Genomic DNA, 20861 nt, shown 5'->3' with positions numbered 1-20861 from the left:
GTATGGGCAAACGGTTTGCTGACGTCAACGTTGTAAACAGAGTATCCCATGTTGGTGGTGGGATTATGGTATGGGCAGGTATAACTACAGACAACAAACACAATTGAATTTTATCGATGGCAATTTGAATGCACAGGGATATCGTGACGAGATCCTGAGGCCAATTGTCATGCTTTTCATCCTCCACCATCACCACGTTACGGCATTATAATGCACGGCCCCGTGTTGCAAGGATCTGTACACAATTTTCGGAAGCTGAAAATGTCACAGTTCTTCATGGCAATCTATAGCCTGATCAACTCTATGCGAAGGAGATGGGTCGCGCTGCATGAGGCAAATGGTGTACACACCAGACACTAACTGGTTTTCTGATCCATTTTTTAAAGGTATCTGTGACCATCATCTGTATTCCTAGTCTTGTGAAATCCATAGATTTATTTACATTGACTGATTTCCATATATGAACTGTAACTCAGTCAAATCTTTTAAAATGTTTAATGTTGCATTTATATTTTTGTTCAGTGTGATTAATGCCATTATCAATCAATCAATCAAATCAAATATCACAAGGTGCTGTCCAGAAACCCAGCCTAAAACTCCAAACAGCAAGCAATGCAGATGTAAAGCACGGTGGCTAGGAAAAATTCCCTAGAAAGGGAGGAACCTAGGAAGAAACCTAGAGAGGAACCAGACTGAGGGGTGGTCAGTCCTCTTCTGGCTCTGCTGGGTGGGGATTATAAGAGTACATGGCCATTAAGGCCTGATTGTTCTTCAAGATGTTTAAACGTTCAGATGACCAGTAGGGTCAAATAATAATCACAGTGCTTGTAGAGGGTGCAACAGGTCAGTATCTTAGGAATCAATGTCAGGTGGCTTTTCATAGCCGACCATTCAGAGGTCGAAACAGCTGGTGCGGTAGAGAGAGAGTCGAAAACAACAGGTCCGGGACAAGGTAGCACGTCTGGTGATGCAGGGCTGTTCTGTTCATTATTTTCTGTTTACTGTCCTGCAAACACACACACAATTGACTGTATACATACAGTACATGAAAAATATTTTTTATATATAATTGTTTATAACACGTTAAAGTGTTTAATAGGAAGTCTGCATGTACATTTTTTTAACGTGTTTAAACAACTAGGATAGTTTCCTTATACTTTCTGTAAATCAAGTTTTGCATACTGTTTAGGGAAAGACCTTTCCTGTTTCAGCATGACAATGCCCCTGTGCACAAAGTGATGTACATACAGAAATGTTTTTTTGAGATTGGTGTGGAAGAACTTGACTGGCTTGCACAGAGCCCTGACCTCAACCCAATCGAACACTTTTGGGATGAATTGGAATGCCGACAGAGAGCCAGAACTCATCGCCCAACATCAGTGTCGGACCTCACTAATGCTCTTGTGCTGAGTGGAAGCAAGTCCCCACAGCAATATTCCAACATCTAGTGGAAAGCCTTCCCAGAAGAGTGGAGGCTGTTATAGCAGCAAAGGGGGGACCAACTCCATATTAATGCTCATGATTTTGTAATGAAATATAGCAGGTGTCCACATACTTTGGTACCTTTAGAGCTGTCAGTGTAAACAGGCACTGTCCTGTAGATGGGCTGGGATCCAGTAGACGGGCTGGGATCCAGTAGACGGGCTGGGATCATGTAGACGGGCTGGGATCCAGTAGACAGGCTTTTATCCTGTAGATGGGCTGGGATCCAGTAGACGGGCTGAGATCATGTAGACGGGCTGGGATCCTGTAGATGGGCTGGGATCCTGTAGATGGGCTGGGATCCTGTAGACGGGCTGAGATCATGTAGACGGGCTGGGATCCTGTAGACGGGCTGGGATCCTGTAGACGGGCTGAGATCCTGTAGATGGGCTGGGATCCTGTAGACGGGCTGAGATCCTGTAGACGGGCTGGGATCCTGTAGATGGGCTGGGATCCTGTAGACGGGCTGAGATCATGTAGACGGGCTGGGATCCTGTAGACGGGCTGGGATCCTGTAGACGGGCTGGGATCCTGTAGACGGGCTGAGATCATGTAGACGGGCTGGGATCCTGTAGATGGGCTGGGATCCTGTAGATGGGCTGGGATCCTGTAGACGGGCTGGGATCCTGATGGATGGCCCTCCTTCCTCCATTGTCTTTGAAGCATTTGGAGGCTCTGCCAGGGCCTCAGCCAAACTGATGATTACAGCCTCATCGTTAGACAATTACTGACATCTGCTCTGTTCCACTGCTCTGTGTTATGTCCATTAGCCTGACTTAGAGGGAATAGAGTAGAGACCCCTTCTGGTTCAGTGAAAAACCTAATTGGGGATGTGGTCCCTGGTTCCTATGTACCCCTCCTCTCTCCGCCGACTCCCCCTTTTTCAACCAATGTACCCATAATGAATTCTGTCCCACTTCCCCTTCAAACGTACACAAGTTAAATTCATCAACCAATCTGAAGCTTTCACTTAAAAACACACAAAAAATGCTTCAAAGAAAAAAACAAGGTGGTTTATTTAGTACCGAAACACCTTTCGCAATGTATACAGTAAGATAATGAAATGTAATGCACATCATTACTCATGGGTTAGTGTTACATTCAACTGTTGAATCCTCCAATGGTTTTTCACATCTCCATGTCTACGCATGCACTTTCAATTCACAATCACATTCTATAGTCTTGGGCATGACAGCATGCTTACATTATATGATACAGTTTATGAGTCTTCACGTCAAGTTCCGTAGGCCAGATGCATGCATCCACTCATGGCTTGGCTTGTTACATCTACTTATATTACAGGTAAACTTACTGGGAAGTGCTTTAGTTTCATACAATAACAAAAGCAACTAAGCAGTTAGTGGTCTGTTTATCTTCATCGAAAAGGAATGAAAGTTAACAAAAGTTATGTGTGTTGGTTGTATCAGGATATCCCTTTATTGGACCTTCCAATGTTATTCATATCCTTTTAGTTATACACCTAAATAATCTTCATGTTCTCCTCCATGCACTCAGCAATCTCCTTTCTCTTCATGCTAGGAGGGTAAAGTTATAGGACTGTGGTTGTACTGTGTGGTAGTAGTGTGTAAGTGGTAATACTTTATGGCTATGTGTGGTGGTGTTGGTAGTACTGTAGTAGAACTGTGTGGCTATGTGTGGTGGTGTTGGTAGTACTGTGGTAGAACTGTATGGCTATGTGAGGTGGTGTTGGTAGTACTGTGGTAGAACTGTATGGCTATGTGTGGTGGTGTTGGTAGTACTGTGGTAGAACAGTATGGCTATGTGAGGTGGTGTTGGTGTGTGTCCTGTACTCAGAACCAGAACTCGGAGACGAAGATGTGGACGCTGACGATGTTCCGATGAGACACCACCCCAGAGGTGACGTAGTTCATAGCCAGCTTCAATACCATGTTCAGCGGGCCAATCAGAGGCTTCACTTGTCGGACCACACCTAAGGGAGACAGAGGGATAGTCAGAGAGAGAAGTGTACCAAAGGTATTGAAGGAGGGTGTAAAGAGTGATGGCTCACCATCAAATTAGAATAATTTGGGGGTAGGAAACATTTTACAGGGGGTAGGAAACATTTTACAGGGAGTAGGAATGACAAGTGGTGGCAGGGATGGATGGATATTGTTTTCTTCTCATCATGTGCAGCAGTACTATTATTGGGATCTAGTGACGTGCTGCGCTCGTATACCATGATTTCTACAAGCATAGGTGACATTCAGGTCCAACATCTGTGACATGGGATGTTTGAAAAAATCTGTTTGACAAATATTTTGTTTGATTTCCATCCCCTCACGTGCAGGCTTTGATGTTATTGATCATAAATTGTTACTGAAGAAACTCACTTGCTATGGCTTTACATCACCTGCCATCACATGGTTGGAGAGTTATTTATCCAATAGAACCCAGAAAACGTTCTTCAATGGAAGCTTCACTAACATCAGATATGTACAGTGCGGTGTCCTTCAGGGCAGTTGCCTTGGGCCATTACTCTTCTCTGTTTTCACACATGATTTGCATAAAAGCTAGAATGACTATGTATGAGGATGATTCCATACTCTACATTTCAACACCCAAAGTCAGTGAGCTCAGTGAAATAAGGAGTTACAGTCAGTATCAGAATGGGTGATTAAAAATAAACTGGTCATAAATACATCTAAAACTAAAAGCATTGTATTTGGTTCAAAACATTCTCTAAGACCTAAACCTCAACTGGAGTTGTACATAAAGGGTGTGACCATTGAGCAATTTGAGAAAGCTATACTCGTAGGAGTAACATTGCATGGTCAATTATCATGGTCAAATCATATTGACAAAGTTGTTGTGAAGATGGGGAGAGGTATGTCTGTTATAAAAAATATGCTCTGTGTTTTTGACACCAAATTAACTGTACTAGTTGTTCAGGTTCTGGTCTTCCATCTTGATTATTGTCCAGTAATATGGTCAAGTGCAGCACAGAAAGACCTAGCAAAGCGGCAGCTGGTTCAACACAGAGCAGCACACCTTGCATTTAACTGCACATACAGACCAACATCAACAACAGACATGCCAGTCTTTCCTGGTTGATGGTTGACAAGAGATGAACTGCTTCTCTTCTAGTTTTTATCATAAGTATTGCTGTAACAAAAATTCCAGATTGTCTGCATAATGAAATAACATTCAGCTCAGACACCCATACATACCCCACAAGACATGCCACCAGGGGTCTCTTCAGACACCCATACATACCCCACAAGACATGCCACCAGGGGTCTCTTCAGACACCCATACATACCCCACAAAACAGTCTTCAAGTCCAAAACGAATTCATGGCAAAGCACAGTATTATACAGAGCCATGATCACATGGAACTCCCTTACATCTCTAATTACTCAAGAAAAACAGCTAAATTACCGTTAAAAAAAGAGTTAACAACATTTCATGGACTGACAAGGGCTGTAAAGGGACGCACAGAGACACTCTAACACACACATGATTTGTTAAGTTGTTTGTATGTCAGTGTTTTTTGTTACTTGTCATGTTGTGTTTTTTGTGGACTCCAGAAAGAATAGCTGGTGCTTCTGCAAAAGCTAATCGGGATCCAAATAAACCAATAAACCAATAAACCTCATATGATGAGAGGAATGTCAAACCTCTTCATGTGAATCTGGCTTTTAATTCTCTCCTCCATCCTTCTCTCCCTCCATCCATCCACCCATCCCCACCTTCCTCCTTCCACCCTTCCCTGGAGGACAAGAGAGAGAGCGAGAGACTCTCCTGTCACTGTAACAACGTGGGGAAAACACACCATGACCACTGCTGACTGAGACCCAAGAATGACCGAATGCACATGGAATTTGTTGGAAGCTCTTTTTAAGTGAACATGCGATTACAGGGTGAAAGAACGACACTGTTTATCCAGGCTGTCAGCGGGCCCTTTTCTCTGTGGAGGGCTGGTGACATTTCAGCTCAGTCTTGTTTGAACAGCCATCGTCCAGCGTGCAGCCAGGCAGCACAATCACTGCACTGTCCATTCCCTGTTTTCACTGTTGTCTTTCTCTCTCTTGTTCTCTCTCTCTTGTTCTCTTTTTTCTGTTTCTCACACACAGGGAGACAGGTATTAAATGAAGTAGGTATTGGTCTCAAAGTACTAAATGATATTGAATGCTATAAAGTCCATCAAAACTACAGCATAATGAATCATCTTAAATGAAATCAACAAGATGTCACCGCATCATTCAATGTGATCCATGGAATGCCTTTGTACCACAATTGTCATAAACCAGTGACATTTTGTTATGTTCACCACAGGGCAAACTATGATGATCAAGTGTGAGCTGGTTTCTGCAAAATGTCCTCTGGGATGGACACTGACATGGTTTGATGGTAGAATCAAGATCCTCTCTCCCATTCTTTTCTCTTCTCCTCTCTTCCCTTCTCCCTGTCTCCTCTTCCCTTCTCTTCCTGAGGGGGCCTGCCTGATGTTTGTGGCACCATCTTTGTGGCCCGCGAGGGTAAATGAGTCCCATGTGTTGGGAGCAGTCTCAGTCACGCAATACAGCCATGGAGGCAGGCAGGCATTTTTTCAGGGATCCATCTTTAGGATTCAGTTAGAGGAGCTCAACCAGAGTCAGTCTCACTGAGCCTCCCCTCTCATTCCTTCTTCCCTCACCCGTCTCCCAGTCAGTCTGGATCCCTGTGGCCACACAGAAGATTCCAGAAGATTCCAAGAGATAAACGCCTGAAGAGTGTGGAATAGGACCCTTTTTAATAGGGTTGCCCCCTTGTTTTGGTGTTTTGGGACTCTGTTGCATAGTGACACAGGGCTGAAGGGCTGAGGGGAGGGGGACAAGGGTTTTATTGTTTCCTAACCGTCAGCACCATCAGAGGAGAAACCTATACATGAACTCAATGGCAGTAATGTTCAGAAAAGTAAAGGACATGGAAAAACAGATTGGGGCTTGCGTATGAAAAAACAATAACATCATCACTAGCGAATGAAGGTGTCATGCTGATTGGTAATATGGCGCCATATATTCACTCAATACATGAGAGATCATTCAGACATAAAGTTGACTGAGTTTGGAGTTGTGGTCCACTGCATGTGAGTAGTTGACATGCAACAAGATATACTACCAATGCAATATATGCACTGCGTGAGATGCCTGTGAAGCAACAGTTCATAAAGTCCAAATTCGTTCATGTAACTTCGAAGTAAATCAGTTCACAGAAGACCCAATGAAGATGAGCGAGGCGAACAAAATGAAACATATCATTATAAATACAGTATGGAGCACCACAATACGGCCTGGATCTCCCAATAGCCCTGTTTTATTGGGAATGGAGCGATGGTTTCAGATCATAAATGTGACCCGAATCCAATCGAGGCTCTAGATGTTTTCCATTACAGGGGTCAGCTGGGGCCAAGTTCGCCACTGACGCAAACAAAGTCTCACGAGGACAACGTTTAAATTCAAATCAGAGGGACAAACAAGCAAAAACGTTTCATAATTTTTACATTTCCATTATATAAAGATAGACAGTTGAAGTCTGAAGTTTACACCTTAGCCAAATACATTTAAACTCAGTTTTTCACAATTCCTGACATTTAATCCTCGATAAAATCGCTGTCTTAGGTCAGTTAGGATCACCACTTTATTTTAAGAATGTGAAATGTCAGAATAATAGTAGAGGGAATGATTTATTTCAGCTTTTATTTCCTTCATCACATTCCCAGTGGGTCAGACGTTTACATACACTCAATTAGTATTTGGTAGCATTGCCTTTAAATTGTTTAAGTTGGGTCAAACGCAGCCCTCCACAAGCTTCCCACAATAAGTTGGGTGAATTTTGGCCCATTCCTCCTGACAGAGCTGGTGTAACTGATTCAGGTTTGTAGGCCTCCTTGCTCACACACGCTTTTTCGGTTCTGCCCACAAATTTCTGCCCACGGGGCTTTGTGATGGCCCCTCCAATACCTTGACTTTGTTGTCCTTAAGCCATTTTGCCACAACTTTGGAAATATGCCTGGGGTCATTGTCCATTTGGAAGACCCATTTGCGACCAAGCTTTAACTTCCTGACTGATGCCTTTAGATGTTGCTTCAATATATCCACATAATTTTCTTCCCTCATGATGCCATCTATTTTGTGAAGTGCACCAGTCCCTCCTGCAGCACAGCACCCCCATAACATGATGCTGCCACCCCCGTGCTTCCCGGTTGGGATGGTGTTCTTCGGCTTGCAAGCTTCCCACTTTTTCCTTCAAACATAACGATGGTCATTATGGCCAAACAGTTCAATTTTTGTTTCATCAGACCGGAGGACATTTCTCCAAAAAGTACGATCTTTGTCCCCATGTGCAGTTGCAAACCATTGTCTGGCTTTTTTATGGTGGTTTTGGAGCAGTGGCTTCTTCCTTGCTGAGTGGCCTTTCAGGTTATGTCAATATAGGGCTCGTTTTACTGTGGATATAGATACTTTTCTACCTGTTTCCTCCAGCATCTTCACAAGGTCCTTTGTTGTTGTTCTGGGATTGATTTGCACTTTTCACACCAAAGTACATTAATCTCTAGGAGACAGAACGCGTCTCCTTCCTGAGCAGTATGACGGTGGTGTGGTCACATGGTGTTTATACTTGCATACTATTGCTTGTACAGATGAACGTGGTACCTTCAGGCATTTGGAAATTGCTCCCAAGGATGAACCAGACTTGTGGAGGTCTACCATTTTTTTCAGAGATTTTGGCTGATTTCTTTTGATTTTCCCATGATGTCAAGCAAAGAGGCATTGAGTTTGAAGGTAGGCCTTGAAATACATCCACAGGTACACCTTCAATTGACTCAAATTATGTCAATTAGTCTAACAGAAGCTTCTAAAGCCATGACATCATTTTCTGGAATTTTCCGAGCTGTTTAAAGGCACAGTCAACTTAGCCTATGTAAACTTCTGACCCACTGGAATTGTGATACAGTGAATGATGAAAGTGAAATAATCTGTCTGTAAACAATTGTTGGAAAATGTACTCGTGTTATGCACAAAGTAGATGTCCTAACCGACTTGCCAAACAATAGTTTGTTAACAAGAAATTTGTGGAGTGGTTGAAAAATGAGTTTTAATGACACCAACCTAAGTGTATGTAAACTTCCGACTTCAACTGTACAGTGGCAAGAAAAATAATGTGAACCCTTTGGAATTACCTGGATTTCTGCATAAAATCGTCATCAAATTTGATCTGATCTTCATCGGGGCGGCAGGTTGCCTAGTGGTTAGAGCGTTGGGCCAGTAACCGAAAGGTTGCTAGATTGAATCCCGAGCTGACAAGGTAAACATCTGTCATTCTTCCCCTGAACAAGGCAGTTAGCCCACTGTTCCTAGGCCATCATTGTAAATAAGACGGTTGAGCTAACGTAGGCTAATGCGATTAGCATGAGGTTGTACGTAACAAGAACATTTCCCAGGAGATAGACATATCTGATATTGGCAGAAAGCTTCAATTCTTGTTAATCTAACTGCACTGTCCAATTTACAGTAGCTATTACAGTGAAACAATACCATGCTATTGTTTGAGGAGAGTGCACAATTTTTAACATAAAAAGTTATTCATAATCAAATTAGCCATATTTGGGCAGTCTTGATACAACATTTCGAACAGAAATGCAATAGTTCATTGGATCAGTCTAAAATTGTGCACATACGCTGCTGCGTTCTAGTGGCCAAAATGTACATTGCACCTAGGCTATATTGCACATACATTATTGCATTTCAAAGATGATGGCACAAAAAAATACAAAAGAACAGTTGATTTTTTTTGTATTATCTTTTACCAGATCTATTGTGTTATATTCTCCTACATACCTTTCACATTTCCACAAACTTCAAAGTGTTCCTTTCAAATGGTACCAAGAATCATATCCTTGCTTCAGGGCTGAGCTTCAGGCAGATAGATTTGAGTATGTAATTTCAGGCGAAAATGTTTTTAAAAAAAGGGCCGGATCCTTATTAACTGACTTGCCTAGTTAAACTAAGGTTAAAATAGAAGAAATCTAAGTCACAACAATAGACAAACACAGTGTGCTTAAACTAATATTTTTCTTGTCTATATTGAATACGTCTTGTAAACATTCACAGTGTAGGTTGGAAAAAGTATGTGAACCCCTAGGCTAATGACTTCTCCAAAAGCTAATTGGAGTCAGGAGTCAGCTAACCTTGAGACCAATCAATGAGACGAGATTGGAGAGTTAGGTTTGAGCTGCCTTGCCCTATAAAAAACACTTACAAAATTTGAGTTTGCTATTCACAAGAAGCATTGCCTGATGTGAACCATGCCTCAAGCAAAAGAGATATCAGAAGACCTAAGATTAAGAATGGTTGACTTGCATAAAGCTGGAAAGGGTTACAAAAGTATCTCTAAAAGCCTTGATGTTCATCAGTCCATGGTAAGACAAATTGTTTATAAATTGAGAAAGTTCAGCACTGTTGCTACTCTCCCTAGGAGTGGCTGTCCTGCAAAGATGACTGCAAAAGCACAGTGAGTGCTCAATGAGGTTTAGAAAAATCCTAGTGTCAGCTAAAGACTTAAAGAAATCTCTGGAATATGCTAACATCTCTGTTGACAAGTCTACGATACGTAAAACACTAAACAAGAATGGTGTTCATGGGACGACACCACGGAAGAAGCCACTGCTGTCTAAAAATAACATTGCCGCACGTCTGTGGTTCGCAAAAGAGCACCTGGATGTTCCACAGCGCTGCTGGCAAAATATTCTGTGGACAGATGAAACTACAGTTGAGTTGTTTGGAAGGAACACGCAACACTATGTGTGGAGAAAAAAAGGCACAGCACACCAACATCAAAACCTCATCCCAACTGTAAAGTATGGTGGAGGGAGCATCATGGTTTGGGGCTGCTTTGCTGCCTCAGGGCCTAGACAGCTTGCTATCATCAACGGAAAAATGTATTCCCAAGTTTATCAAGACATTTTGCAGGAGAACGTTAGGCTATCTGTCCGACAATTGAATCTCAACAGAAGTTGGGTGATGCAACATGACAACGACCTAAAACACAGAAGTAAATCAACAACAGTTTCACGGATCCCCCCGGAACTCTCATTGCGCACACCTGGCCCCAATTCCCACTATTTTTATATATATGTGCCCTTTGTTCACCATGGTGGTGTTGATTATTGTTACTATGTCCGTTGGTGCGTGTGAGTACCTGTGCTGTGTGTTTTGGGCTTTTGTGCCCTTGTGGATTGCGCAGATGATTATGGGTCTCGGCCCGTGTGATAATCATTGTGCGCTTGTGTTATTTATTTGAGGTACTCCTCGCTCTTTTGTTTGGGATTGACCCGCACTGCGTTCCTGTGAATGTCCTCGAGGCCGGTGTCATTGCATTGCTTGTGCAGTGCGTCGGGGGTGTACTGTCACGGGGGTACTGTTAATGCAAATAGTCTGGGTAGCCATTTGAGTAGCTGTTCAGGAGTCGTATGGCTTGGAGGTTAAAGCTGTTTAGAAACCTCTTGGACCTAGACTTGACGCTCAGGTACCACTTTCCCTGCGGTAGCAGAGAGAACAGTCTATGACTAGGGTGGCTGGAGTCTTTGACCATTTTTAGGGCCTTCCTCTGACACTGCCTGGTATAGAGTTTCTGAATGGCAGGAAGCTTGGCCCCGGTGATGTACTAGGCAGTACGCATTACCCTCTGTAGTGCCTTGCGGTCGGAAGCCGAGCAGTTGCCATACCAGGCAGTGATGCAACCCGTCAGGATGCTCTCGATGGTGCAGTTGTAAAACCTTTTGAGGATCTGAGGACCCATTACAAATCTTTTCAGTCTCCTTCAGGGGAATAGGTTTTGTCGTGCCCTCTTGACGACTGTCTTGGTGTGCTTGGACCATGTTAGTTTGTTGGTGATGTGGACGCCAAGGAACTTGAAGCTCTCAACCTGTTCCACTACAGCCCAATCGATGAGAATGGGTGTGTGCTCGGTCCTCCTTTTCCTGTAGTCTACAATCATCCCCTTTGTCTTGATCACGTTGAGGGAGAGGTTATTGTCCTTGCACCACACAGTCAGGTCTCTGACCCCTCCCTATAGGCTGTCTCATCGTTGTCGGTGTTGTGTCATCGGCAAACTTAATTATGGTGTTGGAGTCGTCCCCGGCTATGCAGTCATGAGTGAACAGGGACTACTGGAGGGGACTGAGCACGCTTCCCTGAGGAGTCTCCGTGTTGAGGATCAGCGTGGCAGATGGGGTGTTACCTACCCTTACCACCTGGGGGCGGCTCGTCAGGAAGTCCAGGATCCAGTTAAAGAGGGAGGTGTTTAGTCCCAGGGTCTTTAGCTTAGTGTTGAGCTTTGAGGGCACTATGGTGTTGAACGCTGAGCTGTAGTCAATGAATAGCATTCCAACATAAGCGTTCCTTTTGTCCAGTTGGGAAAGGCAGTGTGGAGTGCAATAGAGATTGTATCATCTGTGGATCTGTTGGTGTGGTATGGAAATTGGAATGGGTCTAGGGTTTCTGGGATAATGGTGTTGTGAGCCATGACCAGCCTTTGAAAGCATTTCATGGCTACAGACGTGAGTGCTATGGGTCGGTAGACATTTAGGCAGGTTACCTTAGTGTTCTTGGGCACAGGGACTATGGTGGTCTGCTCGAAACATGTTGGTATTGCAGACTCAGACAGGGAGAGGTTGAACATGTCAGTGAAGACAATTGACAGTTGGTCAGCGCATGCTCGGAGTACACATCCTGGTAATCTATCTGGTCCAGCGGCCTTGTGAATGTTGACCTGTTTAAAGGGCTTACTCACATCGACTGCATAGAGCACCATCACACAGACGTCTGGAACAGCTGATGCTTTCATGCATGTTTCAGTGTTACTTGCCTCGAAGCGAGCATAGCAGTTATTTAGCTCGTCTGGTAGGCTTGTGTCACTGGGCAGCTCTCGGCTTTGCTTCCCTTTGTAGTCTGTAATAGTTTGCAAGCCCTGCCACATCCGACGAGCATCGGAGCCGGTGTAGTACGATTCGATCTTAGTCCTGTAATGACGCTTTGCCTGTTTGATGGTTCATCAGAGGGCATAGCGGGATTGCTATTAGAGTCCAGCTCCTTGAAAGCGGCAGCTAAACCCTTACCTCAGTGTGAATGTGGCCTGTAAACCATGGCTTCTGGTTGGGGTATGTACGTACAGTCACTGTGGGGACGACATCCTCGATGAACTTATTCATAAAGTCAGTGGCTGGTGTACTCCTCAATGCCATCAGAAGAATCCAGGAACATGTTCCAGTCTGTGATAGCAAAACAGTCATGTAGTTTAGCATCTGCTTCATCTGACCACTTTTTTATAGACCGAGTCACTGGTGGATCCTGCTTTAATTTTTGCTTGTAAGCAGGAATCAGGAGGATATAGTTATGGTCATATTTGCCAAATGGAGGGCGTAGACAGCTACGAAAAATACAGAGGAAAACTCTCTAGATAGATAGTGTGGTCGACAGCATATCATGAGATACTCTACCTCAGGCAGCAAAACCTTGAGACTTCCTTAGATATCGTGCACCAGCTATTGTTTACAAATATGCATAGGCCCCGTGTCTTCCAAGAGGCTGCTGTTCTGTCCTGCTGATAGAGTGTATAACCTGCCAGCTGTATGTTCTTAATGTCGTCGTTCATCCACGACTCGGTGAAACATAAGATATTACAGTTGTTGATGTCCCATTGGTAAGATATACGTGCTTTCAGTTCATCCCATTTATTTTCCAGCGATTGAACGTTAGCTGGTAGAATGGAAGGCCAAGGCAGATTAGCCACTCGTCCCCTGATCCTCACAAGACATCCTGATCTCTTTCCACGAAACCTTTTTCCAGCGAATCATGGGGATCTGGGCCTGGTCGGGTGTCTGTATTATATCCATCCCACCCAACTCATTGAAGAAGAATTGTCCAATTTGAGGTGAGCAATTCCAGTTCTGATGTCCAGAAGCTCTTTTCGGTCATAAGAGACGGTAGCAGCAACATTATGTACAAAACAAGTTATGAACAACACGAAAAAACAATCAAAATTGCATGGTTGGTTAAGAGCGGATAAGACGGCAGCCCTCCCCTCCGGCGCCATTATGTGACATTGGAAGAACAGTTGAGTCTAGAAACACAACTCATGTATGGGATCGTTCAGCAGAAGCACACGATGAACGCAAGCCTATACGTGACCATGTGAAATGAACTCTTCACAGTGAAAACTTCACAGAGAACAAGGCCTTCTTCCATAGAAAGTTTTACCTACAACCCTCACATAACCTTGAACCCCCAAAAGACTGCGATTGTGCTAGCCAACTCTCCTTCCGAACAACCCATTGGGACCTTATAGGTATGCCCTCTGTTTAGGTTCAGCTTCCTGTGGCTATGGGAAGTGGCTTAATTCATTCTCAACATGGTCCTTCATTTTCTCCCTGTAGTTACACAAAAACACTTGATTCAACCCTCTGTGGAACAGTAAATTCAGGGTATTGTTGAAGAATGTACATTGTGGGCCTTGCATTGTATTTCCGCGTCCTATGAATAAATGAAGGGACTTAAATGGAGGTGAAAGGGGCATTTCTGAAGGGTTAAAAAGGTTGCATATTGCTAAGTATTGCATATGTTACCAGAGGATGGTCATGACCCGACATATGAAATATGAATTCAATTGGCCCAAAAGCACTTGAAAATGTAGAGACTGAGCCTTATAAAGAGGATATCATTCACAATGTTTTAGATTGACTTGGTGAAACTGTTTGCCTGCCTGCCTGCTTGTCTATGAGTGTGTCCGTCTGTCAACCCTGTGACACTCATCTTTTCAAATGGAATGCAATGCATTAACAAAAACGTCAACTCTGTGACACTCATCTCTTCCCAGTGAATGCAATGCATTGACAAAAACATCATATTGTATATTGTGATGTTTAAATTTTTGCAAAAACGTGACAAGATTGTGTTTTGAAGCTGATGCTGCTCAGTTCTTTCTCAGGTACTGTGCTCAGTTCTACTGTCAGCAGCTTACTTGTAGTCATTGATCAGTGACGTGCAGCAGCTCTCGGAGCTGTAGATTCTAGTTGTTCCTCTCAATCATCCCATGTTTTAATTGCGCAATCAGAGCAGTTCAGATTTGACACCTGAAGAGGAGCCTCATAAGGGCTCTGTCCATCAGCATGTTTCACATCCACAGCACACAGAGTAATGTATCCTCCATGAAGGCAAGGCATCTACAGTGACAACTGGAGCTCAACATACTAGCTATGAACCTGATGTGAAACCAAACCACCAGAGCCACATAATCATTGCAAATATTTCACTCAGTCACGAGCTGTGGTGAGGTGAAAGCCTGACCACAAAGCTAACAGGTTTCACTTTGATGCAATCCTATCGTCATTAATTGAGGTGCAGGCCTGTACAAGTTTTAAAAAATGAAAATACCAAATCGCTCACTGATGTCATCTCTCCTCTACTTTGTGTATGTAGTTCATTCCAGGATCTGATGGTAGGCTTACAGTATGTCTGAAAGCACTCTGCTCCGGTATCCCTGGGAGTCGGGATTGCGTCGTTCCGTTGCTGAGGTAGTTTATCTGCAGCAGGGTGCAGAGGTGAACCCACCATGTTCCAACCTCCATCAAACACACAGCCGCACAAACCCCCTGTTCCCCAGAACATTCCACCACACCATAAAATAGCCCGTAATTAGAAAATAACCTTAAATACATGGTAGAAGCGCGAGACAACACTGCCACAAAACAAAATGAAGCAGATGCCAGGAGGCATTTGTCATCCTCTATGGCTGCGAGAGCTACAATATTGAAGGGTTACATGTAAACAGTACAATTTCAGGGTTTTCTGGTTTCTACAACTCGGCGAGGAAGTGTATGACAAAATCCTAAATGAACGGGTTTAACACCAGAAAACAAAGTATGCGTCGGCCTCGCCACATTGTTGTATAATCACACGCTGGCCGTGGTGTGATTAATGCTCAGTGCTGTAAAACCATTGGAAAGGGGCCAGGCAGAGCATGGCTTTTCCCAGGCCCAGGCCCAGTCCGCTCTGAGGGAAGCCTAGGATTAGCATACAGGCTCCTTGGGGACCGGACTATAGGGCACGGGCCTGACTGGCCTTTCTTGTGTGTTTGGTATAGCTCCTGACCACTCCAAAGGGGACGTGAGAGCTGCACAGCCCCGGTCTGAAAAGCGAACTTGTGTGGTTTGGTATTTCAAGGTCAATTAGTGATGACTGAGTCATTGTTACAGATCTCTCCCAAATGAACCGTGGGACCGTGCTGGACGCATGTAGTCCTTCTCCACTGTTGTGACATCATTGAAAAAGTTGCTAGCTGGAAGGAAAAGAATTGAGCTTTTCTTGGACTTTCTATTTTCCGTGGTTGTTTGATGAATGAGTAACATTGATGATATAGTAGCATATAGGCAAATTTCAAGGTAACAGAATGATGCTGAGACAGATGCAAAGTTCGGTAACAGAATGACAGAACAAACCGCACAAACTGTCATTCTGTTACCAAACTTTACCAAACCAATCTGCACTGTTCTTCAAGTAAATGTGTTTTTGTACATTATTATTGTAATTATTATTCACTCCGTTTGCGTGGAATTGCCCATGTAGCATTATCTCCATCGTGACCTTCACATCGTAATAAAAGTGACCTTATACAGTAACCTAACCACCAGACACAGTAGACGATGGCACTCAATCTACATCTCAAAACACGACATTAAAACATCCAATGTCAAAGATGATGCTGGATTTGGTAGACTTGGAAACAGATTCCTCAACACGCGTATATCCTTTTTTGGATCCATTTTTGATAAACAGATACATTATGCCAGAATCTCCTGATACCTTTTATCTGTATTAGTCAAAAAGACATACAGTGTAGATAAAGTGATAATAAATTAGTCAAATATAAATATTCACAATAAAACAGAAAATGTAGCAGCGTGGCTGTGGAGATACTTGGGAGGGATGATGAACAAGTCAATACAAATCAAGTGGAAAGCAAAGGGGAGGAAGAAAAGTACATAGTTAGCTATGTATGGCAAATTATTTGTATACACTTACAGCAAGAATCAATGGTGTGTCAATGTGTGTGTACAGTATGTGTGTGTGTGGGGGGGGTGTAGGCACACAGTGTATGTGCAGGTGTTTTCAGAGAGGAGTGCAAATATACATGCAGTATATTCAGAAAGTATTCAGACCCCTTGACTTTTTCCACATTTTGTTACGTTACAGCCTTATTCTAAAATGTATTAAATACGTTTTCTTCCTCATCAATCTACACACAATACCCCATAATGACAAAGCAAAAACAGGTTTTTAGAAATGTTTGCAAACTTATAAAAAATAAAAAACCTTATTTACATAAGTATTCAGACCCTTTTCTATGAGACATCCTGTTTGCATTGATCATCCTTGAGATGTTTCTACAACTTTATTGGAGTCCACCTGATGTACATTCAATTGATTGGACATGATTTGGAAAGGCACACACCTGTCTACATAAGGTCCCACAGTTGACAGTGCATGTCAGAGCAAAAACCAAGCTATGAGGTCGAACAAATTGTCCGTAGAGCTCCGAGACAGGATTGTGTCGAGGCACAGATCTGGGGAAGGGTACCAAAAAATGTCTGCAGCATTGAAGGTCCCCAAGAACACAGTGGCCTCCATCTTTCTTAAATGGAAGAAGTTTGGAACCACCAAGACTCTTCCTAGAGCTGGCCGCCCGTCCAAACCTGAGCAATCAGGGAGAAGGACCTTGTTCAGGGAGTTGACAAAGAACCTGATGGTCACTAAGACAGAGCTCCAGAGTTCCTCTGTAGAGATGGGAGAACCTTCCAGAAGGACAAGTATCTCTGCAGCACTCCACCAATCAGGCCTTTATGGTAGTGGCCAGACGGAAGCCACTCCTCAGTAACAGGCACATGACAGCCCACTTGGAGTTTGCCACAAGTCACCTAAAGGACTCTCAGACCTTGAGAAAGAATATTCTCTGGTCTGATGAAACCAAGATTGAACTCTTTGGCCTGAATGCCAAGCATCACATCTGGAAGAAACCTGGCAATATCACTACGGTGAAGCATGGTGGTGGCAGCATCATGCTGTGGGGATGTGTTTTCAGCAGCAGGGACTGGGAGACTTGTCAGGATCGAGAGAAAGATGAAAGGAGCGAAGTACAGAGAGATCCTTGATGAAAACCTGCTCCAGAGTGCTCGGTACCTCAGACTGGGGCGAAGGTTCACCTTCCAACAGGACAACAACCCTAAGCACACAGTCAAGACAACACAGGAGTGACTTCGGGACAAGTCTCTGAATGTCCTTGAGTGGCCCAGCCAGAGCCTAGACTTGAACCCGATCTTTGGAGAGACCTGAAAATAGCTGAGCAGCTATGCTCCCCATCCAATCTGACAGAGCTTGAGAGGATCTGCAGAGAAGAATGGGAGAAACTCCACAAATACAGATGAGCTAAGCTTGCAGCATCATACCCAAGAAGACTCGAGGCTGTAATCGCTGCCAAAGGTGCTTCAACAAAGTACTGAGTAAAGGGTCTGAATACTTATGTAAATGTGATATTTTTTATAAATGTGCAACATTTTCAAAAAATACGTTATGTGGTATTGTAGTTAGATTGATGAGGGGGGATACAATTTCATCTATTTTAGAATAAGGTTATAACGTAACATAATGTGGAAAAAGTCAAGGGGTCTGACTACTTTCCGAATGCACTGTACATTCTGTGTGTGCATGTGACGTGTAACACTATCAAACATCAGTGTAGACCACCCCGGGAAGAGAAGGCCTTGTGTGTTTTGCTATGCTATGGGGTTGTCGGGTGGAGAAGACACTGTTTTGATTAGCTGTACTAATCCCCTCAGTGACAGGCAGGCAGGGATTCCTCATGGGCTTGGCCCGCTCTGGTGGGCCTGCTGATTCCATGTCATAATTCATGATCATCCCCTGACAGACAGACAACCTCTCTCTGTCTCTCTCTCTCTGCCGCGAGGAGGCTTTCTCTGCTTATCACACTATATAATCTGCAGATTTCTGTCCTTAGCTCCCTTCATTCTAATACATTCAACCACAAGCTAGAGTTCGTCTGAAATGTCACCCTATTCCCTATATAGAGCGTTACTTGTCTTTCGACCAGGTAACTAATAGGGTGCCCTTTAGGAAGCACACCTAGACTAGAGCCTCAAGCCCCACTGTGTCCTTAACACCTGCTATGACACACCAGGCCCAAATTCCACCAGCTGCTGTGAACGGCTCCATTGACCGCCACCAGCACAAAGTACCTGACCAGACACAGACAGTGAGCTCACTCCTTCATTCATGGAGCTAATGGACATGGTGAGCCTGTCACCTCTGTGCCAATGACATCGTAAATAGGCCTTTCATATTATCTGTGTATAACTCAGAACCACAGAGGCATATTTCTACCTGCGTTCTAGAATGGTTGGAATCTTGCTGTGGCGTCTCAGTCTTCAGTCCAGTAAGTGGCCCATTGACGGAAGGTTTGATTTACTAACGGAACATACCAGATTCACCAAAGGATGAGGTTTAGGAACTTGCCTGTGATGGTTTGCTCACTTCCCCACTCTCACGGTGGCCAGAGGAAAAAGTGTTGCCCTTCTGTGAAGAAGATGCTACTTCTTCTAGCATCCATCCTTATCCTTATTCTTCTCCCACATATTTCACACGATGCTACATTAGCCTCAGCCCCATTCCCACCCACAGTCACAGCCTCAGCCCAAGTCCCACCCACAGACCCATTCAAACCATAGCTACCTCTGCCTGCTAACAGGAGCATGACGTGAGCTCAGTCCATCCACACCATGCGTTCACTGGGAGTGTTGTTAAGACAATATTAATCCCACTGTGAAAGCGTGGCTGGGTAGACAAAGTCAAACAGGGGGAACCACCAACACCATGGAGACAAATGGAGAGACCACCACCAATCTGTAGCACGCCACACACACACACACCACCACCACCGCATGCTGCATCACAGGAAAGCCCCTGATTCCGGACCACCTGCTCCTCGTGCTGTAGACCACAGAACTGTTGTTTTTAAAGGGAGTAGCTCTGCAGTTCTGGCTGGCTGCCAGAATCAATCACCCTATTATCATCATGTCCCTTCAAACAGACGTCGTCATCAAACAGTCTGCCCTAATCAGATGACAGTGCAAGAGAGTCTGAGTAATGCATACCTTTTCCCTCACTGTTTGTCTTTCCCAATATGCATCATCTGATGTGCCAGAGATGTTGTCTTAGTGATGACATACCACCAAGCTGGATCTACTTCAGCTCTACCTGGAGGGCTGTAAGACTCAGTAAGACATCTGCTGTGTGGTCCTGGCTGTACGTGGTGCTAGGCTAGTCACTGGGCTCCAGGACATTGGATTCTGTGAGTGTATGATTGGTTGTGATCATGTTTTCCCCAAGCGTTGACGGGCTGTTGTGTTTGCACAGATGCGGCTGGCTGTCAAGGCTGTCACCCAGACGTGACAGAGCTGGGAAAACCTCTTGCGTGACACTGATGGATGACTAGGGAAGAGTTGTGCGGCTCTCTCGCTGTGTGAGACTCGTTGTATATCCAGTGTGTGTGTGTGTATGGGTGAGACTGTGCATCAGTGTGTGTGTGTATGGGTGAGACTGTGCGTCAGTGTGTGTGTATGGGTAAGACTGTGCGTCAGCGTGTGAAACAGAGAACAAACTCAATCATTCTCCCAAAGTAGCAGTGTACCAAACTTAAACGGCTTACCCTGGTCAAAGTGGTCAGTCTATTAAAAGCGCTATTGGTGAATATAAAGGAGGATTTTCCTCTTGTTCATAAAGTAGATTCATATGCAACTCTTACAGATAGTTTACACGTCAGCTAGCTACAGAGCTAAGCCACAGCCACCAGCCAAAGGAACCAGCGCGGAGCACCACCACTGAGTTGAATAAACCAAACCCTATAGCTGATCACGACATGGACACCAGACTTCACAGCAGACCGTTATTGACCAAAGCCTCGTCAGCAGAGCCACTCAACATGGACGACTATGGCTAACATGCAAGAGCTGCATCCAATAAGCACCCCAAGGGTTTGGGAGAGAAGAGCCTCCTCACAAACAAGGCAGCGAAGCCTTTCATGTGGTAGCCATTTAAAGCGTTCTAATGCTCGACGAGACACTGAGGGCTGGTGTGGGGAAATGGAACAATACATTTAACCACATGAATCACTAGGGCCCAGGATTACTTCTGCACATATTCGTACACACACTCTCTTGCACATGCACGAACACACACAAACACAGAGAGAGAGAGAGGGAGAGAGGTCGAGAGGGAGAGAGAGAGAGACAGAGAGAGAGAGACAGAGAG

General features: G+C 44.2%; 1 protein-coding gene across 1 annotated transcript in view; it reads right to left on the bottom strand.

Annotated features, from left to right (window-relative positions):
- Positions 1–2473: 2473 nt before the first annotated feature.
- The window catches only part of LOC112227345 (fibulin-1), a 41373-nt gene continuing 22985 nt past the window's right edge, over positions 2474–20861 (bottom strand). Inside the window, exon 17 of the mRNA XM_024392255.2 lies at positions 2474–3433. Within this exon, the coding sequence (XP_024248023.1) occupies positions 3294–3433 (140 nt within the window). The 3' untranslated portion in view covers positions 2474–3293. The remainder of the gene's footprint in view (positions 3434–20861) is intronic.

This window comes from Oncorhynchus tshawytscha, linkage group LG01 (assembly GCF_018296145.1).
Source record: "Oncorhynchus tshawytscha isolate Ot180627B linkage group LG01, Otsh_v2.0, whole genome shotgun sequence".
NCBI classification, from domain to species: domain Eukaryota; kingdom Metazoa; phylum Chordata; class Actinopteri; order Salmoniformes; family Salmonidae; genus Oncorhynchus; species Oncorhynchus tshawytscha.
The sequence above is the reverse complement of the archived record's forward strand: the minus strand, read 5'-3'. Positions and strand labels throughout refer to the sequence as shown.